Here is a 24,603-nt window from a genome sequence, read left to right as displayed (position 1 = left end):
ACTAAGGTCAGGAGTGGTTGCTGTGTCCTGGGAAGCTGCCTAGACTGCACCCAGCAAGTATGGCGCTGCTGAAAGTCAAGTTTGACCAGAAGAAGCGGGTCAAGTTGGCCCAAGGGCTCTGGCTTATGAACTGGCTCTCCGTGTTGGCTGGCATCGTCATCTTCAGCCTAGGGCTGTTCCTTAAGATCGAGCTGCGGAAGAGGAGTGATGTGATGAATAATTCAGAGAGCCATTTTGTGCCCAACTCCTTGATAGGGATGGGGGTGCTGTCCTGCGTCTTCAACTCTCTGGCTGGCAAGATCTGCTATGACGCCCTGGACCCCTCCAAGTATGCCAAGTGGAAGCCCTGGCTGAAGTCGTATCTGGTCGTCTGTGTCCTCTTCAACATTGTCCTCTTCCTGGTGGCCCTCTGCTGCTTCCTAATGCGGGGCTCCCTGGAGAGCACCCTGGCCCACGGGCTCAAGAATGGCATGAAGTACTACCGAGACACAGACACCCCCGGCCGGTGTTTCATGAAGAAGACCATCGACCTGCTACAGATCGAGTTCAAATGCTGCGGCAACAATGGCTTTCGAGATTGGTTTGAGATTCAGTGGATCAGCAATCGTTACCTGGACTTCTCCTCCAAAGAAGTCAAAGAGTGAGTGCTCTCCAGTCCTGGGGTCAGAGCTAGCTGGGGACTCGGAGGCCCATGGGGTGCTCTGTGTGCACGACTTAGTACTGTGTGTGTGAGGCTGGATTCAGCTGGCCCATATGAAATTGCCAATACGCTAACATTTTTGACCTATAAAGATGGCGGTATCATACACTCAACCTAATGTCCGGCTAAGGTGGGAGGAAGGTGTCAAGTTATATAAGTTGCTTGGACAGGAGTCTCCAGGGAGGAAGCCCCAGCCAGGCATGTGTGTCTACTTCATACCGTAGGGATGAGGCACTCATAGATGACATCTACTGAGACGTTATTTGGCTTTTTTGTCTTGTTCACTCGATGTTGATGGGTTCAGTCCCAGAAGCTTAAATTCCCTGGTGAGTTCCCTTGTTTTCCAACCTTCTGACACCAGCATCCACTCTCAAGGTGTTCGTCCTTGGGTGTGGTGGCAAGAGCAGAGGACAGGGCAGTCAGGAAGTCTAGGCTGTAGGTTTGGCTGTATAATTTGGCTGTAAATTAGCTTGTGATCTTGGGTGAGTGGCTTGCCACTCTGGATTCTTGCTTGCCCATTTAAAAAAAAAATTTTTTTTTAGTGTTTATTTACTTTTGAGAGAGAGAGACAGACAGAGAGACAAAGCAGGAGAGGGGGAGTGACAGAGAGAGAAGGAGACACGGAATCTGAAGCAGGCTCCAGGCTCTGAGCTCTCAGCACAGAGCCCGATGTGGGGCTTGAACCCACAAACCGCGAGATCATGACCCAAGCTGAAGTTGGACGCCTAACGGACTGAGCCAACCAGGCGCCCCATTCCTTGCCCATCTTTAAAATGAAGGCATTGGAATAATTTTTTAAACTAATTAATTTTTTTAGTAATCTCTATACCCAACCTGGGGCTCAAACTCACGATCAAGAGTCCCGTGCTTCTCCAACTGAGCTGGCCAGGCACCCCTGGAACAGATAATCTTGGAGGTCACCTCCTAGCTCTGTCTAGCGTCTGGCATACAGCAAGTGCTTATTAAATGCCTGCTGGTGTTTATTTCTTGAATCATGATAGTGTGAGGCGATAAAGTTTCTGAAGTATTTGTGGTGTGTGTAAAAATAAAATCCTGAAGTGTGATGTAGGGAGGTACTGGTGAGGAACAGAGAAACTCATCCTTTGTGCTAGAGGTAATAGCGGCTCACTCCAGCACACTGTTCTTCCCAAGAGACTCGCCGTTGTGGGTCTCAGGTCATTTTCTAGGGAAAGGGCAGCCGGTCCTGAGACACTGGCTTTTCTTTTACCTCTTCTTTCCATCCCGCTCAACCCCTTCCCTGGCTGAGGCGAGGGGTCCGAATGGCTTTCCTGAGTAAGGCGGGCAAGTCCAAGGGAACTTGCATGCAGGGTGCCGGGCATACTAACAGCAGGGCATGGCCGGAGCCCGGACAACACCCACGAAGCCCAGATGGCTAGCTTAGCTGCACCTCACATGGAAGGGAAGTCAGATTGAAGGTCATTGCTTGGGATTCTATTTTTTCCGTGGGTGAGGATTACTGTTACAAATCCCTAGTTAAGGAGAGGCTTATAAATGGCTCTGGCTCTGCCCTTCCGAGGTGACAGGCCTGCAGGGACGGCACAAGGTGGCATGATTTGCACAAGCTGCCCCAGGAGGGATGAGCAGAATTCCTGGGGATGGGGGTGGGAGAGGAGGAGAAGCTGAAGGTACAAACAGCCTTTGTGAGCAAATAAGAAAGAGCTATCATTTTTTTCCTGTCATGTTCCTTGATTGCCTTTTGCACCGATTTGTCATTGGAGAGACTTACAGAATCTCTCCGTAATCCCCAAATCTCCTTTTGTCCTAGAGCAGAGAAATTCTCCAGGTTGCTCTACTCTCAGTGGTTGGCAGGTCTAAATTTTCAGTCAAACTGTAAGCTTGATCAGAACCACCTCCATGCAGGGTAGCTGGCTGGTTCAATCGGAGCATGAGACTCTTTATCTCAGGGTGTAAGTTTGAGCCCCATGTTGAGTACAGAGATTACTTAAAAATAAAATCTTACAAACTAAAAGCAAAAAAAACCCACAACACCCCCAAAACAAAACCCCCCACCTCCATGCTTCATACCAACTTGTTGGAGTGAAACTATCTTAACTCCAGTGACCTGAACAGTTTCTCTGTTACACAAGAAAATATGGTGACAACATTAAGAGAAACGAAAACAGGAAAAGGAATTCAAGCCAGGTTCTCACCCACAAAAAAGAAAATGGCTTTCATTTTTCCACATTCCTGTTCAGTCACCTGAACACTTACATAATAAATACTGTAACCATGGTATAAATACAACTGAGCACCCCATTTGGTAATCTGATAATATAGTATTTGCATAATGTCCAAAACAATTATGCCCCCCCCACCCAGCTTTGTTTAAATATAATTGACAAGTAACATTATGTACGGTCAAGGTGCAGAAGGCATTAATTTGATACACTTATATTACCACCCTACCATTAGCTAATACTTGCATTACGGCACATAATTGCCATTGCTTTCTTGCGGTGAGAACATTCAAGGTCCACTCCCTTAGCGACTTTCAAGTACATAATACAGTATTGTTTTTTTTTAATTTTAGTTTTTTAAATTTACATCCAAATTAGTTGGCATCTAGTGCAACAATGATTTCAGGAGTAGATTCCTTAGTGCCTCTTACCCATTTAGCCCATCCCCCCTCCCACAACCCCTCCAGTAACCCTGTTTTTTTCTCCTTATTTATAAATCTCTTCTGTTTTGTCCCCCTCCCTGTTTTTATATTCTTTTTGTTTCCCTTCCCTTATGTTCATCTGTTTTATCTCTTAAAGTCCTCATATGAGTGAAGTCGTATGATTTTTGTCTTTCTCTGACTCACTAATTTCACTTAGCATCATACCCTCCAGTTCCATCCATGTAGTTGTAAATGGCAAGATTTCATTCTTTTTGATTGCCGAGGAATACTCCATGGTATATATACACCACATCTTCTTTATCCATTCATCCATCGATGGACATTTGGGCCCTTTCCATACTTTGGCTATTGTCGATAGTGCTGCTATAAACATGGGGTGCATGTGTCCCTTCGAAACAGCACACCTGTATCCCTTGGATAAATGCCTAGTGGTGCAATTGCTGGGTCGTAGGGTAGTTCTATTTTTAGTTTTTTCCATACTGTTTTCCAGAGTGGCTGCACCAGCTTGCATTCCCACATAATACGGTATTGTTAACTATGATCCCCAGGCCGTACATGAGATCCCCACAACTTACTCACCTTAAAACTGGAAGTTTGTAACCTTTGACCAGTCTCTTCCCTTCCCTCTCCCTGCCCTCAGCGACTGCCATGCTAGCCTCTGTTTCTAGATGTTTGGCTTTTCAGATTTTACATGCAAGTGATGTCATCCAGGACTTGTCTAAAATGATCATGTTTAATTGGTGCATCATATTATACTCAGGGAGGACCTCAGGTTGTTCTTCTTTGCTTCTGTTAGAATACCAAGCTTCTTTTGAGGATTTTGCCCCTCTGTCTCTCTCCTACTTCCCTTAGGCTAAGCTTCCGGGAAGAAACTGTACCTTGGTTTTAACTTGCCACAAAGCTGGTCTCAAGACACAATGGTAGACCTGAAATGCCTCACCTACAGTCACACTCCTGTACTGCTGAGGGTACAGCCTGATAGGGTCACTGTTGCAGAGAGAGGACCACCTCACTGTGTCCCACAGACTCTCACATTAATGACAGTGGGCAACACCTGTAAGCGAGGGCAGGCTCCTCGGTGCTGTGTCTAGAAAGCTTCATGGGGCTGGATTTGCCTGAGGGCCAGCGCTGGCACAACCTTTATCTGTTGGTGGGAAGAAGGAAGGAAGAAATGAATGAGACAACGTGGAGAGGCACTTTTTCCCTCCCTTTCCCTGGACGCTCAAATTGTTTCCTGTTCTTATCTTCACTGCTTTACTTAGGAGGATTATTAAGTTTACCGGACAAAGCTGACTCCCCAAATCCTCCCCTGAACCATATAAAGTGTATTTCTTTCTTTTTTTTTGAGAGGCCAAGCATTGAGAAGTGGTAAGCACTTACCTTTTTCTGGCTTTTCTCAGCAGCACCCTCAGGAGCAGCAGAAGCAAAGAGAAGCAGGGGTGGGGCCTAGCAGGAGGGCAGGTTGAGGGAGTTGGGTCATCTTCCACCAAGATTTTTTTTTTTAATGTTTATTTGTTTTTGAGAGGGAGAGATAGCATGAGCAGGGGAGGGGCAGAGAAAGAGAGGGAGACAGAATCTGAAGCAGGCTCCAGGCTCTGAGCTGTCAGCACAGAGCCCGATGCGGGGCTCGAACCCACAAATCGCGAGATCATGACCTGAGCTGAAGTTGGTCGCTCAACCAACTGAGCAACCCAGGCGCCCCTTCCACCAAGATTTTTTAAAAGGAATGCTTCGGGGCCGCCTGGGTGGCTCAGTCGGTTAAGCGCCGACTTCAGCTCAGGTCACGATCTTGCCATCTGTGAGTTCGAGCCCTGCATCGGGCTCTGGGCTGACGGCTCACAGCCTGGAGCCTGCTTCCGGTTCTGTGTCTCCCTCTCTCTCTGCCCCTCCCCGTTCATGCTCTATCTCTCTCTGTCTCAAAAATAAACGTTAAAAAAAAATTAAAAAAAAAATAAAAGGAATGCTTAATCTTTTTCTCTTTTTCCTTTCACCACCAAGTTCAGAGAGGCCAACAAAGAGGCTGGGGTGGGCCTCAGTCTCCTGGTTGACCCTGAGGACTCTGGGAGGCGATCCCAGGAGCAGTGAGCTGGCCAGAGGGTGGGAAGTCTGCAGAAAATGCACCGAGATCCTCCAGTGACACTGGTCCTGCACATGGGCAGTGCCTAGTGCCCATGACTTCTGGTCCTTCCTGCAGGCTGTGGGGGATCTCTTCCCATTTCACACCATGTACACCTCGCTGGACTGGGCTACAGGGAACATTTCCAGTCCAGCTCCTGAGAGCAGGGCTGGGTTCCTGCCCACAGGGCTCCCTAGGACCTCCTTAGGTATGCCCCCCACTACTGGTCCCCCAGGAAACTGAGCACGGAGCTTGTGGTCCCGACAAGCATGGAGGGGTGGCTGGTTTTTGGAGATTTCTCAAGGGAATCTTTAAGATCAAGGGCTGTTTCCTGGAGGCTCCTGATCTAAACAATATCAATTGAAGGGTTTTTTTTTTTTTAATTTTTTTTCCAACGTTTTTTATTTATTTTTGGGACAGAGAGAGACAGAGCATGAACGGGGGAGGGGCAGAGAGAGAGGGAGACACAGAATCGGAAACAGGCTCCAGGCTCCGAGCCATCAGCCCAGAGCCTGACGCGGGGCTCGAACTCACGGACCGCGAGATCGTGACCTGGCTGAAGTCGGACGCTTAACCGACTGCGCCACCCAGGCGCCCCAGAAGGCTTTTTATAAGAATTGACAACCTCCCCACCCCTCACCCCTCCAGTGGTCCCAGGTTCAAAAAGCCCAGTGGCCATCTCCCACCCCCCTATTCTGCCCCTTATCACTATATTGCCAGGTCCCACATTTATTCTGCACAAAACCCCTCTCTGGGGCGTCTGTAATTTTTGCAGGTATTGTCATCTCTATTTGATAGATAAAAGATCTGAGCCTCAGGTTAGATCTCAGCGGTGGGGGGGGGGCGGGTACACTTTTACAAACCAGCCTTATTGAGATACTCACATTCCTTACAACTCACTCATTTAAAGTGGATGATTCAATGGTTTTTGGCCTCTTCACAGAGCTGTGCCACTAGTCAATGCCACAGTCCACTTTAAAATGTGTTCATCACAAGGCAGGGAAACCCTGTACCTTCCAGCTTTCACTCCCTAGCTTCCATGGCCCTGCTCTATAATCTCCTCTCTGTCTCTATAGACCTCCCTCTCCTGGATATCTCATTTGAATGAAATCACAGAATATTGGTCCTTTTGGGCTTGGCCTTAAAAAAAATTTTTTTTAATGTTTATTTTTGAAAGAGAGAGAGGCAGAGAGAGAGGGAGAGAGAATCCAAAGCAGACTTCAAACTCAGCCATCAGCACAGATCCTGACATGGGGCTTGAACCCACAAACCGTCAGATCATGACCTGAGCCGAAGTCAGAAGCTTCACCAACTGAGCCACCCAGGCGGCCCCAGGCTTGGCTTCTTTGACTTGGTATAACGTTTTCCAAGTTCAACCAGGTTGCCACATTTGTTAGAACTTCCTTCCTTTCGATGACAAAGAATCCCACTGTATGGAGTGCCAGGTTCTAATTCTGTTCCTCCCGCTCTGCTGTGCTGCTTTGCAGCGATGTTAAAGTCACCTTGTACAGTTTCCTTGTTAAATGAATCTATGCCCTAACTGACCGAAACTTCGAATTCTCCAGGCCACTTTGGGGGTGGCGCCTCATTGTCCCCTCTCACCCCTTCTTGTCCTCCATGTTGTCCTCCTCCAGAGGGACACTGGAAGGTGTGGGCAGAGATGCTTGAGAAACTTCTGTGGATCGTGACTAGATTCCAGTGCTTCTGTGCCAGGGTCTCAGAAAATCACGAGGTAGCCGCATAGGAACCAGAGATCCCGCCCAGGCTCCCCACGGCCTTGGGCATGCGAGGCTGGGCTCTGCTCTGCCTTCTGTGTTTACTTTCTCACTGGCTCCGGCGTGGTGCTTCTGGGGGTGGGGAGATGCTCCCTTATAACTGGGGGAGGCCCTCGGAGGGAGGAGCAGAGTCCAGGGATGCGACTGAATCTTCAGAGCAAGTTATCGAGACACAGATTTGGAGTTCTCAGCCAGCGCTTCTTTTATTTTATTGCATTTCAACTTTTATCATGGAAACTTTCAAGCATTCACAAAAGCGGAGAGATTATCCTGAATTTCCATGTACACCTTTCCTAGCTTCAACAAATATGCACATTTTCGCTTTCTTGTTTCATCTATATCCCCCTTCCAAAGACACATTATCCCCTCTAAGTATCTTTTTTTTTTAATTATTACTTATTTTTTTAAATGTTTACTTTATTTTTTTAATGTTTATTTTTGAGAGACAGAGAGAGAGAGAGAGCAGAGGAGGGGCAGAGTGAGGGAGACACAGAATCCGAAGCAGGCTCCAGGCTCCGAGCTGTCAGCACAGAGCCTGACGTGGGACTTGAACTCATGAACCACGAGATCATGACCCGAGCTGAAGTCAGACGCTTAACCGACTGAGCCACCCAGGTGCCCCTTAAATGTTTATTTTTGAGAGAGAGAGAGAGAGAGAGAGAGAGAGAGAGATGGAGCATGAACAGAGGAGGAGCAGAGAGAGACAGAGACACAGAATCCCAAGCAGGCTCCAGGCTCTGAGCTGTCAGCACAGAGCCCGACACGGGGCTCAAACTCATGAACCGTGAGATCATGACTTGAGTAGAAGTCAGACACCCAACCGATTGAGCCCTCCAGGCGCCCCTACCCTCTGAGTATCTTAAAGCAAATCCCGACCTTCATTTCCTTTCACCTATAAATACTTTAGGAGGCATTTCTAACAGGTACAGAGGGTTTGCTTGTTTTTTGCTTTTTTGTTTTTGTTTGATATAAGCACAATAGTAATCATGCCCAACAAAACCAGCAGCAATCTCATCTAATATCTGGTCTGTTCAATTTTCTCTTATTGTTTCAAAGTATCTTTTACAGTTGATTTGTTCAAATCAGGATCCAAACCAAGTCCACACTTTGCATTTGGTTCTCTGATCTCTTTCATCTCTTTTTCTCTGTAACGGTTACTGTCCAGCCATGTGAGTACTGGAGGAACTGGGCCACTTGTTCTGAAGAGTTCGTTCCTCACATTCTGGATTGAGCAGTTGCAGCCAAGTGGTGTCATCTAACTTGTTCTTCAGTCCCCTGTGTTTCCCCCACAAGCCAATAGTCAGGGCTGAGGTGTGCTTGGATTCAGGTTTGGTTTTGGCAAGAACACTTCCTAGGGTGCCCTGTGTATATCTTACTGCATCACATGAGGAGGGACATGAAGTCTTCAGCTAGTTTATGACAATTCCTTTCAAGGTCTCCATTGCTTTCTGGATAAGCAGAGCTTTAGTGTCTCGGGGTAAAAGGCCTTGGCACCAGAAACCGTCAGCCAGGAGGGCTTGGCCTCGAGCCCTCAGCCTGAGGGAAAAGCTGGCACCAAGCCCTCTCATTCTCATCCCACCCAGGGAACCTACAGGCTACAGGCTCCTTTCACTCTTCCTGAACAATTTATAGACATCTCAAGAAGACTAGACCTTGGCTAGGAGCTCCCTGAGGGCTGGACTGTGTCTCCCCTCAGCTTGAGGCTCTCCAGGGGCAAGGCTGTGTCTCCCCTCAGACTGGGGCTCCCTGAGGCAGGGGTGTGTCTTCTCCTCAGGCTGGGGCTCCCTGAGGAGAAGACCCAGGTTAGCATGGGGGAGGCAGGCCTGGCTTCATGGAGGTTGTGGCTTCCCCGGACCCCCAGCCTGAGATCTGTTGGAGTCCCGCAATTCTAGAAATAGCCCTCCCTCTCCCGTAGTAGAATCACCTTGTTTACTCAGTGCTTGTCCTGGTTCTAACCACAGATTAAGGCCCCACTCACCCTCTTAAGACAAAGCTCCTTAGGTGGTGAGCTGGCTATTTATATCAGAGTATTTCCCAGGCTACAAATCTTGCTCTGCTCAGGGCTCACCAGGGCTTGTAAGGGTCTTGATTAAGGTAGGACCTGTTTTGGATATAAAGTACTGTAGGTATTGAGGGAGGACACAAACAGGAGACACAACTCTGCCCTCAGGGAGCCCCAGTCTGAGGCAGGAGACAACCCTGTCCTCAGGGAGCCTCAGTCTGAGGCAAGACAAGCCCTGACCTGAGGAATCCCCAGTCTGCGAGGGGGAGGTTTGGAGGGGGGGGGGAGACACGGCTCTGCCTTAAGGAGACTAGCAAGGTGGCTTCCCCATTTGGGGCAGTGAGTGAGGTGAGGTGGGAAGATAAGTGGTCTCCAGAAGGCCAGCCTGCAGAGTAGCTCAGAGCCTCTCCTGGCCTCAGCCCACACAACTGCAGGCCTGGCCTTCACTTCAGATACACATGTACTATGTATGGGGCAAGTCTGTAGGCTTTACCCCAGCTTAGAGACACCTGAGAGTGCATAAGGAGAGAGAATGGTGGACAGGAAAGGGCTTCTGGGACAGGGAACAAGGGAGGGAATCACGCTTTCTCACAAAGTTTAAATAGAAAAGCCAACACATAGGAGAGAGACCTGTGAGGCTCTGAAAAAACTCTGAGGGGAGGAGTGGGCAACTGCTGTGGGCTGGTCTTCCACTTCCTGTTTGGCTTTGGGTGAGGCTCCGCCCTGCCCTGCTCAGGGCACCACTTCTGCCTCCATAGAACAATCTGGTGGATTGCAAGGTCCTGCCCAGGTGGCTCTGCGTGGGGCCTTCTCTGAGGGCCTGTGTCAAGCACATTCCTCACACTGCCTCATTTAAAGCTCCCCACGGCTGCCGAGAGGGGGCTGTAGTTATCCCCACCTCACACAGGTCCAGAGGATGAAGTCCCACAGATCAGAAATGTAGATTTGCGACTCAAAGGCTGGCTCCTCCCACTATACCCACTCCTCTCATGGGGACATTGGGAATGGCCCAGGTGGGATGTTGTGCTGCTGGGAGCAGGCCCAAGGGACAGCCTTCAGGTCAGGCAGAGGGACGAAGAGCATCTGAGCTCGGAGACCCCAGCCTCAAAGAGGCCTGCCGGGGCTGGTCATTGGTGGGAGACTACTGTCTGCTGAGGTGTCCAGGGACTACTGGCCCCTCAAGAGGGGGGCAGGAGACCCAAACTGACAGCCCTTCTGCTTCAGTCCTCCCACCCGGGACCACCTCGGGCCCCGCCGCCAGGTGCCGAGTTACGGGCTGCAGGGGGAGAGCAGAGTGGTTTCTGCTCCCACTGTGCTCTTGGTGCAGTCAGTTGGGCTCAAGTAAGTACTTCAGTAGCAACCACTTCAGCCAGTGACAAATGTCTGATACGGCCTCAGGCCAGGGGTGAGCTCTGCCCTCACAGACATGGTTGCTATCCTCACAGAAGCCTCTCAGAGCCTCTTCCTCACAGTTGGCAGAGACCCTGCCACCCGATCACAAGTGACTATTGCCCAGTGGTGTTGAATGGTCTGTTCCATTGCCACAGCTGTTGCCTGAGGGCACACGGAGCACATGTGAAGGCTCTCGTTCCTCCACCCTGCCCAGCCTCAGCCATGAGTTCACATTCACTGTGCACTTATTATCTGCCAGCCACGTTTCTAAGACCTTTTACACACATCCCTTCATATGATCCTCATGTCAACTCCATTTTACAGATGAGGGAGCTGAGGCCCAGAGAGGGTAAGGACCTTGTCCAGAGGGATGAGCTGGGAGTAAGTTCAGGTGTCCTGTGCACCCAGGATCACCCATTCTCTCGGCTGGGGTCCTGTCTAGGAAGTAGAGGTCAGGGACTGCAGACCATTGGAAATATGGTCACCAGAACCCAGGTGAGGACTTTTCTGGAACCAAGGAGGCCACATTGTACAGAACCTTCCTAAAGTCCTAATCATACTGATCAACAGTTCACAGAAAAGGAACCACAAATGGCTCTTCGACATATCAGAAGATACTCAACTTCATTCATAATGAGAGAAATGGCAATTGAGACAACCCTGAGATACTATTTTTCATCTCTCAGGTTGGCAAAGATCAAAAATCGAACCCGTGTGGGTACAGCATGAAGGGTATGTTCTCTTGTGCATGTCTGTTGGGGGTATGATTCTACAAACGCCAGGGAGAAATATGGCAGGGATCTAGGGCAGTCACAGATGGAGCCACACTTTGATGCAGGGATGTCCCCTCTAGGAATTTACCCTCTAGATATAGCCACAATATGCACAATGTTTAAATTAACAGGAGATTGGGAAAGCCCTAAACATCTATCAGTAGGGAACTGACTAGTGCCCCAGGACCATCTGTGCAACGGCAATACCGTGTAGCTCATTAAAAACCTGGAGAATACTCTCTATTGATAGATATAAAAAATCTCTAAGATACTGCTAAGGGAAAAAAGAAAGGTTCAACACAGGACGTTATCATTTGGGTAAAAAACAAGAAGAAAAAAAACATTTGCAGAATCTGTGTTTGCTTATCAGGTATGAAGTCTTTTTAGAAGGACAGACAGTTGGCTACAGTTTGGGGGGATCTGGAGGCCAAGGGACAAGAATGAGTTGGAGATTAAACATGGACATTTCAGGGGCGCCTGGGTGGCTCAGTCGGTTGAGCGTCCGACTTCGGCTCTTCAGGGGCGCCTGGGTGGCTCAGTCGGTTGAGCGTCCGACTTCGGCTCCGGTCATGATCTCACAGTCTGTGAGTTCGAGCCCCGCGTCGGGCTCTGTGCTGACAGCTCAGAGCCTGGAGCCTGCTTTGGATTCTGTGTCTCCCTCTCTCTCTGTTCCTCCCCTGCTTGCGATCTGTCTGACTCTGTCTCAAAAATAAAAACATTAAAAAAAAATTAAAAAAAAAAACAAAAAAACAAAAACATGGACATTTCGAAGCTAAACACTGCAATTATCATTTCAATGAATGTTGAAAACAGTTTCTATTATTTATGTTTATTATTGAGGTATAGTTTACATGCAACATTAGTTTTCGGATACAACATAATGATTTGCTATTTGCATATATTGCGAAATGAGCCCCACCATGCATCTAGTTAACATCTATCACTATACCAGGTTACAGAATTTTTTTTTCTTGTGATAAGAAACTTTTAAGATTTATTCTCTTAGCAACTTTCAATACAGCATTATTAACTATAGTCACGATGCTGTGTATTACATCCCCAGGACTTTTGGCCACTTTCACCCATTCTGCCCATCTCCCACACCTGTCCTGGCAACCACAACTTTCTTTGGTTTGTTTTTAGATTCCACATGTAAGTGAGATCATATGGTATTTGTCTTTATTATTTCACTTAGCATAATGTACTCAAGATCCACCCACATTTTTGCAAATGGCAAGATTTCTTTTTATAGAGATGAATAATATTCCAATGTGTGTGTGTGTGTGTGTGTGTGTGCCCTTGCGTGTGCGTATGTGTGTGTATGTACCAAAGTTTCTTTATCCATTCACCTATCAATGGACACTTAAGTAGTTACCATGTCTTGACTTTTGTAAATAATGCTGCAATGAACACAGGGATGCATGTATCTTTTTGATTTAATGTTTTCTTTTTTTCTTCTTCAAGATTTTATTTTTAAGTAATTTCTACACCCAATGTGGGGCTCGAACTCACAACCCCGAGATCAAGTGTTGCATGCTTCACTGACTGAGCCAGCTAGTGCCCCTGAGGTTAATGTTTTCATTTTTTTCAGATAGATACCCAGAATTGGAATTATAGTTTCTATTTTAAATAATTACATTTCTATTCTTATACTTTCTACTCTCATGTTTGTAAAAGTCTGTGCAACTTAAAAAAACCTTGTGATTCAAGATAACATGCATACACTCAGGTGCACAAATCTTAAGTGTGCAGCTTGATGAATTCTGGTGCATAAAGACACCTGGGTAACCTCACTCAGGTCAGGTAGGACACACTCAGATGCCTGATGAGGATGGGGAGAACTTTCAGAGTAAAGATGTCTGCCCCTTTTGAATTCTGAACCCACATGAATGTATGGTGCACCCTAACCAAATATATACTTACAAATGGAAGTGCAAAAGTAATACGGGCTGCAGCCTTCAGGTGAGTAAGGAGATCCCACCTGGCTAGGGGCAGAGTTCACTGTGGACAGCAAGCAAGTTGAGGGCAAGGACTGTAACTGTTTCCAGTCTCATTCCCTGTCCCTGCACAGGCCCTGGGCTACAGCAGGCCTTCTGGAAATATATACTGAACAGAACCCATCTGGCCAGAGGGAGCCTTGGTCCCTAGTGACTTTTTAGAGGTAAGGTTGCAGAGGGGCTGGGGGGCAAAGGCTGTTGGCCACGAATGCTAGGCAGTCCTGTTCCAGTCACCACCTGTCCTACCAGGCTGACATGGTTCCAAGAAATTGCTGCATGCAGAGGCCTGGCAGTACAAAGCATGGTTGGATGCATTTCTGTATTCCTTATTTACTCGCTTCTTGGTTTATCATCTGTCTCAACCCTCAAGAACACAAACTCTAGGAAGTAGGGACATTGGTTCTTTAGTGTCATTTCTCCACCTTCAGCTTCTAGAACAGTGGCTGGCACATAGTAGGTGCCTTTATTATTTCACGAATGAATGGATGGATGGATGGATGAATGAATATTACAGCTTTTCAGAGCTGTGGGATGGGAGGAACTGACCCCTGGTGAGAAGTCTGAGAAGCCCCTAATCTTTCTCCTCCAGTCGCATCAAGAGCAATGTGGACGGGCGATACCTGGTGGATGGTGTTCCCTTCAGCTGCTGCAACCCCAACTCGCCACGGCCCTGCATTCAGTACCAGCTCACCAACAATTCGGCTCACTACAGCTACAACCACCAGACAGAGGAGCTCAACCTGTGGGTGCGTGGCTGCAGGGCCGCCCTGCTAAGCTACTACGGCAGCCTCATGAACTCCATGGGTGCCGTCACACTCCTCGTCTGGCTCTTTGAGGTAGGCTCTGGGCCAGCTGGGGGCGAGGGGAGTGGGGGTCACCTGCCCCTTTTGGATTTAATGGGTGGGGCCCAGCCTGGGGCGCTTGCCTCTCTCCTCAGAAGCAGCCCTCAGCCTTGCTGTGGGTGAGGCAGGCAGGCCTAAGTTTAAACCCCAGCACCTCTACTATTTTTTGTTTCTTTCCTGTCACTCAAAAAATAATTGATAGAGGTGAAATTCACAGAACAGAAAATGAACCATTTTAAAGTGAGCAATGTAATGGCATTTAGTACATTCACAATGTTGTACAACTACTACAACATCCGCTACCACCTCTATCTAGTTGTAAAACATTTCCATCACTCCCAAAGAGAAGCTCCTATCCATTAAGCAGCATACTTCCCATCTCCCGCCCCCCTGCCTCCAACCCCTCCAGCCCCTGGAAACCATTAATCTGTGCTCCAGCTTTGTGGATTTATCCATCCTGGACAAAATTTTATATAAATGCCATGAAAATATGTGACCTTTTCTGTCTGCCTTCTTTCACTTTGCATGTTTTAGAGGTTCATCATGTGCCTTTGTTTTTTCAGTCTGGGGTCTTGGAAAGTTACTTAACATCTCTTTATATGGGACCGACAGCACTTAGCTTTGGGATTCCTGGGGGGGAACAGGGGGTGATATGTATTATGTCCAGGAAATGGGAGCTATTTGGATTTGTGCTTCTCTCAAGATTCTGGTAGCAATTTACCTGTTATTCGAACTATTTGTGGATTTATCTGATTTCACCTATAAGGCTTAATTCCTCTCTGTACAGAACTTGGGATGTAGCAAGATGTCATTCATTCATTTACCTGAGTTATTTCTTAAACACCTGAGTGCTGGGTGCTGTCCCGGGTGCTGAATGAGAGCAAGTGTTTGTGAGTGGTAAACCAAGGTGGTACAGAGGGTGACTCAGGGGCTCTGGCTTTCAGCTGGCAGCAGAAAATCCACTCCAAAATCCAGAAGTCCAAAACCAGAAATATCAGTGGGGAAAGTTTGCCCATTAGAGGAGATTCACTGAAAGTTTCCTTTAAGTAAGTCGCTCCCTTAGTGCTATGGAATTTAACATGTAGCTGTGCCCTGGGCTGAGATGACTACTTCTAACTCACCACATCACACTGCAGGTACTGTATTGTCTGGGGGTAGGCTGGCTGGGGAAGGGAGGGTTTCTTTTCATGTCAAGGCAAATGAATGACGTTTTACTGGTTGTTGACTACTTGAGGCACAGTCTTGGGAATGACTGGGTAGAGCGAGGTGAGAAGCTTACTGCTGGAAGGTCAGAAGCTCATGTACCCTGAAAACCCATGAAAAGACTGAAAGGCTAACAGTGGGAAAACAGGGTTCCACTGGCTGCCTCTCAGTTTCCTCGCCTTTCCAGGAAGCTAGTGACTGTATGAGATGAGGACCAGCTCACCGGGAACAGGGAGTAAATGCTCTTGACTTTTAGCTGAGGCCTTCAGTTAGCAGAGCTCTGTGATGGGCATGAGGATGGCTAAAGTAAGATAGGGCTCTGGCTTGAGCCTTGCTCTCCTGGGCCTCACAATCCAGTTAGGAGGTGACATCTAACTCATGAACCAAAGGGAGGACCATGACCAAGTGCAAAATTCATAATGCAGCAGTGGGCCTACTTCAGGAAAGGAGGAGGGAATCAGAGTAGGAGTATGTACACCAGGAGGACGTCCTGGAGGAGGTGAGTTTTTTCACCATAAACATTATATTAAACTTTCAACGGACAATGACAATAATGAAAACCTAAAACATCAATCACTAATGCCATCTACCACTGCAATTATAAAGTGCTCCCATAGCATTCATTTAGTAGATGTTTACTGAAGCCCTACCACCACCGGGTGCTGTTCTATGGGCTGGGAGACTGAGTGAACAAGATGCATCGGGGGTGGACGGTCTCCATGAGCAGGCCTCGCCAGCTCAGAGTTTGTTATACCACGAAAGGAGAAATGTAAGAGAGTAAAGCGGGAATCTATGTAGAAACAAAGGGTAACACGATACATTGGAAAGATGCAAACAGTACTTACCACACTAATAACCAATTACAGCTGACACATCTATTCATCCTTACTGGGCACCACGTACAATGCTCTACACATCCTGACATGTCACAGCATGCACAAGAGGCAGGAGACACTCCATCTGAAAATCTGCAAACCACATGAGTAAACTGAGGTTTCTTACCCACATGGCTGGCTAAGTATCAGGACTGGGGTTTGAACCCAGGCATTTTGGCACCACAGCCTGCTACAGCGACTGCTAGTGAACAAACGCAAACAAATCACCCACTCATCCCCACACTAATCAAAATAGCAGAAGTAGAAGGAAACCACATATGATAATATTGCTTGTCGAAAAGGAGGTGACTTTTTAATTCTGTCTAGCAAATAGTTTACCCAACACCTCATATGTGCCAAACAATGTGCTAGGAACGGGATGGGCGTGCAAGGAGGAGAAACCTAGGACTAATCCCCCCAGAACGGGTGAGACTGGAGAGAAAGAGGAGGCAGAATGGGTAGCAGGGTCACTCACTGAGGGCTGAAGCTGAATTGAAGGGGGAGCGTGGAGAGGAACAACATTTAAGGCAAACAACAAGAGGTAAAGGCTGGTGAGAAGAAAGTGTGGATGGGACCCAAAGAAGCCCAGGGTGGCCAGAAAGGCAGGAGAATAGGGCTGGAGATGAGGCTGGAGAAAAGACAGCTATTTTGAGCACCAGGCCAGGCTGGTGGGTAGGCCCTCACCAACCCAGACTCAGCAGAGCCTGTCACACTCGAAGGGCCCCCGGGGTGAAGAGGCTGGTGGCTTCCAGGGTTTCCTAACAACCTCAGTCCCCACCTACTTCTCCCAGACCTCCTCTAAGTCTCTTCTCCCCACCAGGTGTCCATCACAATTGGCCTACGCTACCTGCACACAGCACTGGAAAGTGTGTCGAACCCCGAAGACCTTGAGTGCGAGAGTGAGGGCTGGCTTCTGGAAAAGAGCGTGTCGGAGACTTGGAAGGCCTTTCTGGAGAGCTTGAAAAAGCTGGGCAAGAGTAACCAGGTGGAAGCCGAGGGTGCAGACGCAGGCCAGGCCCCAGAGGCTGGCTGATGGCCCTGGGCCCCCTCCCCTCCTGAACACTGAGAAGTAGCGGACTCCAAGAAAGCGGATACCCCACTTATCCAATCTGAATCTCCCAAGGAGGGCAGCCATCTTACTACAGAGACTCTTTCTGATGGTGGGATTTAAAGTTTAGGGTCCCTAAAACCATTTGGCAAACATTTATTGAATGACTTAAAATATTAGTGAATGAGCCCCGGCTCAGGCCCACTACTTCCCGATATGCCCTCATGGTGGACTCAGGGCGCCTCTCAGTGGATCACTCTTCATAGCACATGAATTCAGTTCCACCCTGAGGCTACTACTGGCTGCACTGAGGGCAACTCCCCTTTTTAAGAGTTTGCCATTACAGGCTCCAAGTTGTTTCATTCTACATCCAAAGTGTCACTTGGTGCATAAGCACAGGAGTCTGAAAAATGTACTGGCCATGTCGTCATTCTTCTGTTTTTAAATGCCAAGACTGACAGGACAGCCATTTTGCTTGTGTAATTGTGCAGGGCGGGGGATAGTTATACTTTTCTAAGAGTAATGGGCTCTCCAAAGCACTGAGGGCCCACGAGAGGAATTCTTCAATCATGGGGCAAGAGAACTTAAAGACAGGGGATTATTTTCCTCACCAAAAACATAGTTAAAGGCTACTCTTGTGTCACATCCCCATGCCCTCGCTTAGCCTGGAGTGAGCTATGGGCTGAGGAAGTCAGGTTGTTGGCTGTTCCGGCAACATCATGCCCCTGAAGTGCCAGGTGACCTCCTTTGGCTTGTCTGTGGAAGCACTGGACTAGGTGGCTGCTCTTCACTGGAAGAGGAGTAACAATGAGACAAGAGTCTATCCTCTGGACACTGGGCCTCTCCTCTTAGACCCACACAGGTGGCCACAACAGCCCACACGGGTGACACTAATGGTCTACAGTGGAGGGCAAAGCATCCTCTGGAAGCTTCTTCCTGTTTCCTTCCCCAGATACCTATCCTGCAAAGCAGTATTTCTGGAATGCCTCTGTATTAAAGATTCTTTGAAACTCAGTCCATCTTCCTGAGCTAGTGACTCCAAGAGAAATTTTACCTTCTTTCAGGGAAGAGAGAAAAGGGAAGCTTTTAGGGGAAGGAGAGAATGGCTTCACTGTTGTGCTGAGTGTTCAGTGGGGAGACAATAAGACTTTGGGTGCTGCCTGGGGCATGTTCTGGGGCTCTCATTCTCCCAGGCATTAAAACATTTGGACACTCTTGCTCTTGGGGCACCTGGGTGGCTCAGTCAGTTAAGCATCTGACTTTGGTCATGATTTCACGGGTTCGTGAGTTCAAGCCTCGTGTTGGGCTCTGTGCTGACAGCTCAGAGCCTGAAGCCTGCTTCAGATTCTATGTCTCCCTCTCTCTCTGCCCCTCCCCCGTTCAGGCTCTGTCTGTGTCTCAAAAATATATAAATACTAAAAAAAAAACCAACAACAAAAAAACCCCCCAAAAAACCAAACCAGAACAAAACAAACATTTGGACACTCTCAGACTTTGGCCCCAGGTTTAATTTAATTAGACTTTGGAGTCTCCTTGAGACCAAAGAATGGTCCACGTTGAAAATGCTGAGGTAGTCAGCCACCTCTGACAAGGGTCCTGGAACTCTCTCCCCTCGGGAGTGCTGAGAATCATCGAGAAAGTGCTGTGCTCTAGGCTCATGTGTAACTGTGCTGTTAACAGCTGTATGATAGACATTAAAAATTATATTGTGTGAAAATCACTTGTGTTAAACACTGTCTTAGCCTATTCGACTGTATGTTATCACATGATTCCCAATTCTAGCCAGTATTTGTTAACAAAACCCAACTGAACCTGACCCTAAAGGGAAGCATGGTTACCAGTCAGGGCATCACCTCTCCCTCTCACCATCTCATCTGCAAGAACACTGATTATAAGGCTATCCCAAATATTCTCCACATTGACCAGTTCAGACCAGAGCTGAATTTATTTAATATTTTCATGTGTGGAATCTTAGTTTAGTGATTTAAGCGAAAATTCCAAACCATTTTTCCCTGCTCTGGTCAAAACGTATTTTCCCAAACAAGGAAACACAAGTCTCTGTGGGGCCAGGTTATAGGGCAGATGTAAGCAACCTTAGAATCTGAGAGCTGCTGGGAGGACCAAGGGTGAACTGACCCTATGATAAATATCCCCAGTTGGTTTAAGCAGACGTAGGGCGAGCTGCACTTCACAGGGCTTCTCAGGTAGCAGCCAACAAGACTCTGACCTGGGTCTTCCTTGTGTCTAACCTCAGGCTTTCCTGGGACCAGTATAAATTCATTTCTCCCAGGGGACTCAACCAGGTTTTCAAGTCTGGCAGCCCTTCCTTGGGGCAGGGTGAGAGGTAAGACAGCACATTAGGCCTTTTCCACTTTTAAAACACTTTCTCCAGAGTGAAGAAGTAGGTACTAGCTGCTTATTTTGAACATTTAGGAAGACAAGTGTGCTGGAATCTGTGGCTTCAGTTCAAGAACCCATAGCTTCTTGCAACACGTTCAAGCCCAGGACTGAACCACCAGCAAATAAACCCCAAGTAACCTCAATATAGGTTAATAAGATTAGGTGCTTGCTCGGCACGCTCCCCTTTCCCTCCTTGTCCGGGCACCTGTAATGCTAGGCCAGCAGGTTTGCAGCTTAGCCAGGAGCAGGGCCGAGTGGGGGAGGGAAGGGAGACCAAGACAACTCGGGTCTCTGACTTGCTACTAGAGGAGAACACGGCTCCCGATGACAGGGTGGCCAGCCAGCAGCACCGTGTGTTAGGGACAGGAATGTGGGGGCGAATGGTATGGAAGACCAGGGGGAGAGGGATGCCTTCCTGGTCCTCAGTGGACAGGAGATTTGCTTGAAGGAGGGGGAAACATCAGTCTTTTAACTTCTGATGGTGTTTTGTCCTTCCAAACAGAGGATGAATATAAACAGCAAAGTTAGAGAATGTTGTGCAAAGACGGAATACAGCAGGTTAAGACAGAAGGAGAAAATTCCTAGCTATTTACCCAAGGGGAATGGAAATGTAGTTTCACACAAAAACCTGCACAATAACATTTTCATTTTTTTCATAATCACCAAAAACCGCCCAAATGTCCTTCACACCTGATAACTGCACAAACATCTGCACAGTGGAACACCGCTCAGCAACCATAAGGAACACGGATGACTCTCCAATGCATTAGTCTTCTTAGAAAAGCCAGGCTCAAAAGGCTACATGTGATACATATTTATAGGACATTCTGGAAGAGGCAAAACAAAGGGACAGGAAGATTAGTGGTTGTCTGGGGGTCAGGACCGGGGAAGAAGGTGACCACAAAAGGGGCTTGAGGGAACGTCCTGGGCAGACAAAACTGTTCTGTTTGATAGCAGTAGTTGTATGCCTTTGTTAAAATACATAAAACTGTCCATTAAAAAGGATGAATTTTACTATTTGTAAAATACCTTAATACACTTGACTTAAAAAAAACAAGAATAAGGACAGAGCAAGGAGTGTGTCAGAGGGCTTAATGACCCTTGGAACTGCTGACATTTGGACCAGGGAAGAGAGTAAGCTGGGAGCAGCATTAAAAGCTAGAAGACAGGGAGAACACATGGAAACCTTGCTTTCTTAGTTTATGCCTTCTGTTTTAAGAGGATTTTGAAAAGCACAGCAGAGTTCTTGTAGGCAATGACTCTCCTGCAAATTAAGGACATAGCTTCCTTCCTCCACGTGTCTCTCATAAGCAGAGAATGTCTGGGGAGTGTGTAAGAACAAGGACCTGAAGATTACCAGGGAAGAAAGAGCAAGAAGAGTATAAACCTGAAGACAGGTCATATACCTGGAAGAGACTTTGAGTGCTCTGTTTCCCCAGTGATTCGAGGTTCAAAATGGTTCAGAAGTTCACGAGCTGTTGCAGCCAATGAATATGAAGCTTAATCAGCTGAAATGATGATCCAGCTTTCTCTGGTAAGGTCAAGTTGGTTTGGCTAATGGCCATAACTGACACTAATAATATAAGCCTCTTAATTTTCAAGCTAATAAAGATGTTCCACTTTATTTGTAGCAAGGTGACATGGGGAACATTTCCATGGCATTTAAGTGTGCGAAACAAAACAAAGAAAATGTAGGCAGACTCAAAGTAATGTCAACACCTAAAGCATTTATTTGGATATCTTTAAACTTTTTACATATGATACATTCCAAATTTTACAAGATGTCCACAGATATTAAAGTTATGGCCAATTTATTAAACAGATATGATTTTCCCTGATATGGAAAGGATGTTATATAAACATTTCTACAATAAACATAATACATGCAGAAAAAATCATAAAAACTAAGATGATTCATTAGGTAGGGAAGACAATTAGCTTAATGATGCACACACCAGAAACTGGAAGGGTGCGTGTGTTGCTGTTTCATGTAAATTCATCAGACTCCCTGACATTCTCAGAGAATGAAATCCAGGGACACCCTCTGCTAACAACAGACTTCTATGAAGTCATTCCTGAAAGCCAGAGTATTGTTATGATTTGGTAAAAATGTTTATAATCCATTTACAGAGAGGGAACCTGGACTTACTTTAAGCTTGGTGAAGATATGGAGAAAAGCCAAGAGAAGCTGGACTTAACGCTAAAGGAATGGGGATGTGAAAAAGGCCAAAATAAACATTAAAATCATTGTGCCATCCACAGCCTCAGATCTTATGAACAGAAGGCCAGAAAATGGGGGAGAGTGCTGGGTCCTAAGTTGGATTTTCTTCCTGTTGGTCCTCCTCTCAGCTGGGTGAGCCAGTCCCAAGCAAAAAGGGTTAAGGTCATCCTTTCAGAGGATGGGTTCCTGTCACACACTACCGTGGAAGAAGCAGTGAATGTGGCTTCTGCATTCCCACTTATTTTAGCCTAAAGTCTGGAATCCTGATCTTCCTCCTGGGTTTACTGCAGTGTATGCAAAGCTGAGTGGAACAGAACTTTTAGATGCAATTCAAAACGGACTGAGTGAAAGGGTTACTTTCATTGGCTAAAAAAATCCAAGACCCTCTTATGATTCATTTGTCCCTTAGCCCCACCTCGGAGAGGCTCAGAATGTATTCCTCCACTAAATCTGCCATCACTCTCCGTGGATATTCAAGCTCTCAGCACACATGTATCAAACGAGAGTGGCTGTGTAGTATTAAGAGTTAAAAGCTATTTTACTAAGTGGCTATCATTCTGGGAAGGCACCTCTTAGTAAGAACAATAATGTTTAAAAATAATAAAAAGCCTGGGCACACAGGCTGTCCCAGGAATGTACTAAGTGAGCCAGCAGGTAAACAGCAGTTCATCTATTCCAGGAAATGCTGGAAGGGGTAGGGAAACCTCAAAACACCGAGTTCTAATTTTTTCTCCTAGTGTTTGATTCAGGATGCATACAATCTCTCGGTTTAGTCTTAGAAATGGGAATATATTGTCTGAAAAATTAGGATATTCTAAGGTTTCAAAAAGCCCTTTAAAATGAGTTTTTCTCTCAAAGCCAAAAGTCTTGCCAAAAACAAAAAACAAAAACCAAAAAACCATGTAACAAAAAAACCCAACTTCTATAGCCCTGAAAACCACCCAGCATACGAAGCAAATGCCTCTCCCCTTCGTCCCACAGGTGCACACATGCCCCAACCCGCTCACAGCGATGGAGACAAGGGATTGCCGCTTTCAAGATCCACTGCTTTGCTCTTAGAGGTAGGGTCCCGTCAGCGGAGGGGACAGCGACCCAATCCCAGTGGTGAGAGTCACTGAAAGGGACCAAGAAGTGTGACCCCGAGAGACCACAGAGACTTTTTCCTGCCGCTGTCGAATCAGCTTCAGGCCTGGAGTTCCTTGTGATCAGTAATGTAACATGGCTCAGACTACTGGGAATGGTCAAACACAGTCACATGCCCACAAAGGGTTGTGCCCAGCTGGGGAAGAGAGTGCTTCTCGCTGGATCCTAAAACTCAAGCAGTTACGTTTGAGGGACACAGCAAACAGTGCAAGAAAATCCGCTGATGGAAGGTGATTTTCATCAGTCCTTGGAGCCAGAAACTATGAAAACAAAACTAGGAAGGAAAGCTTAAATAAAGAATTGATTTCCAAATTCAGTAGAATTTATTTCCTATTCTCTTTCTTGAAAAGCCAACTGGGTTATAAAACTCCAAGTTTCTGTTTTTGGTAGTGAAGTAATTATAAATGCTGCCAGTCGATGCCAACCAGTGTCTGATTTGCTTCCTGTGCATGTCCAATTTCCTCCGTGATACTGTGTTGGTGCCAAAGCTTCTGAATCTTCTTAAATCGCTCTTTGCACAAGTGTAAAGGATTTCCCCGTCTAGAAGGAAGACGCACGTCACTCAGGATGCATTCTGTTTATTCATCTATTACACCCCAACCTTTCCTGACTTAGGAACAGTTACAAGTACTGGTTTAAGATCCTCTGCAAAATTCCTGTTCTGCACGATACCGTGGCTAATAACACATTAGCTCTGAAGGCTGGCTAGGAGCATCTGAAGGGAGTAAGTGCCGAAAAGAAGAGGAAAAACGCATGCGAGCTACACTTAACTCAGACTGGGGTGAGGGAAGGGAGGGTGGGCCTGGGCAGGAGGGTGTAGGGGGAGAAGCTAAAACTACCCATTCATCATCTACTTTGCTGCTAAAATGTTAAGTAAGAAGGGAGGAGGCAGGGGAGGGAATGGGAGGAAAATTGCAAGGGTAAAAATGTTCCCCGGAGTGCTGTCTTTCAGCCAGAGTCTAATAAGCAAAGCAGCCAAATGTGAATAATTTCTGGGTCTAATTTACCCAAAGCAAAGGTTTTGGTGAGTTCATGCTGGTGGCCTTTGCTCCTGCTTCAGGGCACACCGGTCCTCTCACTCGCTAACCAGGGCTCTTTATCGTATGAGCCCACACTCCTTGGGGCAACAGGAGAACCAGCACCAGGTGGCATATGCGGGTAACCTTGCAGCTGAGTGCCCGGAGCAGCCCCCTACTTCTCTTGCTTTGGTTTCCAGGCGTTCATTTTCTCCGCCCCAAGGCTGGATGGTTCTGTCTAGGTTAAGACTTTCACCTCCTCTGGGCGAAAAGATGGTCTGAAAGAAGTTCTTTTATAGTGCTTGAGGGAAGTGTCATTAGCATTTTCTTATGATATAATAGAAGCAGCCAGAGGAGAAGTGATTAAGCCTCATATACTGTTGTCTTGTTTTGTATGTTCTCTTTGTTCCCAGACTCTTAAGTTAATAAGATAAGCGCATCTCTCTCTCTCTCTCTCTC

General features: G+C 47.0%; 2 protein-coding genes across 7 annotated transcripts in view; one reads left to right on the top strand and one right to left on the bottom strand.

Annotated features, from left to right (window-relative positions):
• On the top strand, positions 1–17,967 carry PRPH2 (peripherin 2). The gene is made up of 3 exons (XM_007085187.2): positions 1–640; positions 13,986–14,232; positions 17,137–17,967. The coding sequence occupies exons 1-3, from the start codon at positions 60–62 to the stop codon at positions 17,347–17,349; spliced, it is 1,041 nt and encodes a 346-aa protein (XP_007085249.2). The 5' UTR covers positions 1–59; the 3' UTR covers positions 17,350–17,967.
• Positions 17,968–21,471: 3,504 nt separating this feature from the next.
• The window catches only part of UBR2 (ubiquitin protein ligase E3 component n-recognin 2), a 124,036-nt gene continuing 120,904 nt past the window's right edge, over positions 21,472–24,603 (bottom strand). For all 6 annotated transcript variants that reach the window (XM_007085189.3, XM_007085188.3, XM_042986370.1 and 3 more), the window contains one exon: positions 21,472–23,668. In XM_007085189.3, the coding sequence (XP_007085251.2) occupies positions 23,527–23,668 (142 nt within the window). In that variant the 3' untranslated portion in view covers positions 21,472–23,526. The remainder of the gene's footprint in view (positions 23,669–24,603) is intronic.

The sequence above is a fragment of the Panthera tigris genome, chromosome B2 (assembly GCF_018350195.1).
Source record: "Panthera tigris isolate Pti1 chromosome B2, P.tigris_Pti1_mat1.1, whole genome shotgun sequence".
NCBI lineage: Eukaryota > Metazoa > Chordata > Mammalia > Carnivora > Felidae > Panthera > Panthera tigris.
The sequence above is the reverse complement of the archived record's forward strand: the minus strand, read 5'-3'. Positions and strand labels throughout refer to the sequence as shown.

Excerpts from the sequence above, each read along its gene's own strand:
- PRPH2 (XM_007085187.2), top strand. The coding sequence starts at position 60 with ATGGCGCTGCTGAAAGTCAAGTTTGACCAGAAGAAGCGGGTCAAGTTG. Across the intron at positions 641-13,985 it reads TCCTCCAAAGAAGTCAAAGA|TCGCATCAAGAGCAATGTGG; the intron begins GTGAGTGCTCTC and ends TTTCTCCTCCAG. Across the intron at positions 14,233-17,136 it reads TCCTCGTCTGGCTCTTTGAG|GTGTCCATCACAATTGGCCT; the intron begins GTAGGCTCTGGG and ends TCTCCCCACCAG.